The sequence below is a fragment of the Microtus ochrogaster genome, linkage group LG3, assembly GCF_000317375.1.
Source record: "Microtus ochrogaster isolate Prairie Vole_2 linkage group LG3, MicOch1.0, whole genome shotgun sequence".
NCBI lineage: Eukaryota > Metazoa > Chordata > Mammalia > Rodentia > Cricetidae > Microtus > Microtus ochrogaster.
The window spans coordinates 45917943-45921911 of NC_022029.1; the positions used below are offsets into that span (position 1 = coordinate 45917943).

General features: G+C 53.2%; 1 protein-coding gene across 1 annotated transcript in view; it reads left to right on the forward strand.

Moving 5' to 3' along the window:
- The window catches only part of Hadha (hydroxyacyl-CoA dehydrogenase trifunctional multienzyme complex subunit alpha), a 12402-nt gene extending 8433 nt beyond the window's left edge, over positions 1-3969 (forward strand). Inside the window, exons 5-10 of the mRNA XM_013351378.2 lie at positions 362-502; positions 866-934; positions 1672-1867; positions 2422-2536; positions 3224-3369; positions 3452-3969. Coding sequence (XP_013206832.2) covers positions 362-502; positions 866-934; positions 1672-1867; positions 2422-2536; positions 3224-3369; positions 3452-3597 — 813 coding nt within the window. The 3' untranslated portion in view covers positions 3598-3969. The remainder of the gene's footprint in view (positions 1-361; positions 503-865; positions 935-1671; positions 1868-2421; positions 2537-3223; positions 3370-3451) is intronic.

Genomic DNA, 3969 nt, shown 5'->3' on the forward strand with positions numbered 1-3969 from the left:
AAATAAATAAATATTTTAAAAAAATCTCTAAACAGCCAGCATTGCTAATACTAGGTTTGTCTCCAAACCACACAAGCCTGTGTCTTCCTCCTCACACAGTGTGGATGAGTGAACAACAGTCAGCTTTCCCAGCACACAGCAGGGTCAGGGTGATGTGATAGACGTGATAGAGGCGGGCTGCGGGTGGCAGAAGGCTCAGGGAAAGAGAGCAGCTGGTTATGAGACCACAGACCCAAGCCTCTGGACTAGACAGCAGTATTCCTGGCCACAAATCTTTTTCTCCAGTGTCTCCCTAGCAAGCTAGGCATAGTTGGGTTCTCCTGTCTGCACTGGTAATCTGTTGGTGTGGCTCCCTCACCAGGTGATTGGCATGCACTACTTCTCTCCCGTGGACAAGATGCAGCTTCTGGAAATCATCACAACGGACAAAACCTCCAAGGACACCACAGCCTCTGCCGTGGCAGTGGGTCTCAAGCAGGGCAAAGTCATCATTGTGGTGAAGGTGAGGCCCGGAAGCAGCAGCAGATTTCCTGAGCCCCTGTAACTGTGATGGCTATTCTGGGAGAAGTGCAGCCTCTAGAACCCTGACCACTGGGCTGCCTCTGAAATGGACAGGAGTATTGACTGTTCGGCCGAAGTGGGGTAGGTACAATGGATCTAGGCTCTGACAGGTCCTCACCAGTGATTCCAGACCCCAAAGGTTACATGCAACCCAGACTGTTCAGGACAGCTTCCTCTCCAGCTTAACACTGAGCATTCTGGGGAGAGTAAGTCAGCTGAAACTGGGAAAGGGAGACTGGGTGTGGACAGGGGTAGTTGAAGCAGAGCAGGACCATCTGTGAGCTCTCTTCCTCTCCCTTGGCAGGATGGACCTGGCTTCTACACCACCAGGTGTCTTGCTCCCATGATGTCTGAAGTCATGCGAATCCTTCAGGTGGGTATTGTTCTGTGGGATGTTTGAGACCTCGTCAGATCTTTCACCCTGTTCTCCAAGCTGAAAGTGTTCAGATAAGGGATAGGCTTGCCCAGAATACACCACTGCTTTTCCCTGGAGGCCCTTTTGTGCCCTCCTCCCCACACTGAAACAGGAAATCTCGGGGCTGAGACTGCCCAATAGGCAGAATGTTAACACCGCTCTCTTAGCTCCCTGACCACTGCAGGAGCCAAAGGCTGCCCAGAATGCTCAGACACACTGTGTCTATCCCTGGGGTGAGGACCTTCAGACCAGAGCCTGCTTGGCCTGACTACCACTGTATCCACTGATGCGCGCACACACACACACACAGACACCCACACACACCCTTCCATAGCCATCCAGATCATTTCATGGCAAGGAGGATCCTCTTCACTGGGCACGTCCCTAGCCTTGGAATGCCAGCATTCTCAGTCCTGGAGTCCTGGCAGCTATGGCATCTCTTCAGTCCCGAGATTCAGAATCACGAGCAAGAACCGAGTAACCTGGTTGTCTCAGCTGTCTTAAAGATTGTGGGAAAGCATCAGGGTTTCCTCTTGTGCCTTCGGGGTGAAGCACTGTTTCTGGACCTGGCCAGGTGATGTCTAAGAAAGAAGTGGGATTCGCACGAGGCTGTGTCCATGGGTTATTACAGGCAGCCCTCCAATGGGGGGATGAGGTAGATGTGCTCTGAGGCCCCTGCTTTACTTCCTGTTTAGGAAGGAGTTGACCCTAAAAAGCTGGACACCTTGACCACAGGCTTTGGCTTTCCTGTGGGTGCTGCCACCCTGGCAGACGAAGTAGGTGTAGACGTAGCCCAGCATGTAGCAGAAGACCTGGGCAAAGCCTTTGGGGAGCGGTTTGGAGGTGGCAACGTAGAACTGCTGAAGCAGATGGTCTCCAAGGGCTTCTTGGGTGAGTAGCCATGAGACACAAGTAACATTGTTAGTTACTGAGTTCTGAGCGGCTGTGTGTGAGCAGAGAGTGGGGAGGAGAGTTCCCTAAACACAGAGCCCTGGACATAGGAAATGCCTTAGGCTGGGTGTGTAGATCAGGGGGAAAGACGGAGTGAGGCTTACAGAACTCTGCTATGTATGCCAGATAGATCAGCATATTCCTCCTGCCAAGATCTGACACTATCAGAGCAAGTTCTGTATCCAGGCTTGACTTTGTGCCCTGGCCATGTGTAGGGAGCTCAGCCTTTCCATTCAGAACATAGCATTAAGGCTGCAGTAAATCACCTCCTGTTTGGACACTAAAGTCCAGGGGTGGAGGGTGGACTCGCTTGTTCGGATTCAGATGTCCATGCACCAGGCACTTCTCTGCCAGCCATCAGGACTAAACGGCTCAGTTGGCTGGACGCAGGCGCTGAGGGGTGCAGCAGAGTGCTAGAAGCTCCCAGCACCCAGCGGACATGAGTTCTCAACTGGGGGGAGGGACAACAATGAACAGTCTCTTTCTTCTCTCAGGTCGCAAGTCTGGGAAGGGCTTCTACATCTATCAGGAGGGGTCAAAGAATAAGAGCCTGAACTCGGAAATGGACGGCATCCTGGCGAGCCTGAGACTGGCTGCCAAGCCCGAGGTGTAAGTCGACTGGAGTGATTGTAGCACAGAAACGATGTTTCTCTGATAGCTCACAGCTCCGGGGCCCCTTTTCTGTTCTCTTTATGACCCAAAGCTGGCAAAACGCTACAGCTAAACTCCCTGCATTCGCCCGCAGCTTAGGTGTCCAGGTGAGAACTGGCCAGGCCTAGGGCAAGCCTTGCCTGTGTTTGTGTGGGTTTTTTTGAGATAGGGTCTCTCTGTGTAGCACTGGCTGTCCTGGAACTCTGTCTCTAGTCCATGCTGGTCTCGGACTCAGAGGTCCGCCTGCCTCTGCCTCCCGAGTGCTGTGACTAAAGTCGTGAGCCACCACCGCCCGGCTACAAGCCTTGCCTGTGAAGATGGAAGATGGGTTGTGTAGCCCCACACACACACACACACACACACCCTTGCTCTTTGTTAGTTTGGGAACACACTGCTATTGCTCATCTGTCAGGTAATGGTGAATGAAACTTCTTCTGTGTCAGGCCATTTTGGGTGCTCATTTTCACATCAGTTAGAGAAAGTCTCACCCCCTTTTCCAAGAGAAAGGCTGCATCATCTTTCAGGATGGCGTGGTCCATCCTGGCCGCTGGACTCCTTAAGACTCCCCCGCACCCCACATCTACACTCCAGCTCCTCCCATTCTTTCCCTAGCTAAATGTTCCTTCTGCTCCTTCTTTTCCTCAGCTCCTCTGACGAAGACATCCAATACCGTGTGATATTGAGGTTCGTGAATGAGGCAGTCCTGTGCCTACAGGAAGGGATCCTGGCCACACCTGCGGAGGGAGACATCGGAGCAGTGTTTGGGCTTGGCTTTCCCCCTTGTCTCGGAGGTCAGTGTGAAGGCTGGGAGCCTGACTTCCTTTATCTTTGTGCTTGTTATGTCCCTTTCGCTAATGTCCTGTCTCTGCTCAGGGCCCTTCCGCTTTGTGGATCTGTACGGTGCGCAGAAGGTAGTGGACCGGCTCCGGAAGTATGAGTCTGCCTACGGAATACAGTTTACCCCATGCCAGCTGCTTCTCGACCATGCAAACACCCCCAGCAAGAAGTTCTACCAGTGAGCAGGCCCTCCCATCCTGCCCCGTCCATGCACTAACCCAGACCTGGCAGTGCGCATTGTGTCGTGCTAGGTAGATTTTCAGGAGAAAGACCAGGCCTTGGGTCTGCTCCTCCCTCAGTGCCTTCAGCCCTGACCAGCTCTTCCTCCTGGTGAAGTCTGACTGTGAATTAAGCCTTTGTACTTCATATTGGAGGGTGAGCCCCACTGTGCTCCTTTCGCCAGCCTGCCTGAGGCCCAGAGCAGCAGCTATAAGCAACCCAGAACATCTGCTGCCTGTGCCCCCCAGGAGGCCAGTGGGGACTGGCATTGGGGAGGGCATTTCTGCACCCAGCCAAACACAGGGTGACAATAAAATCCAGACTGTTGGCCTCTG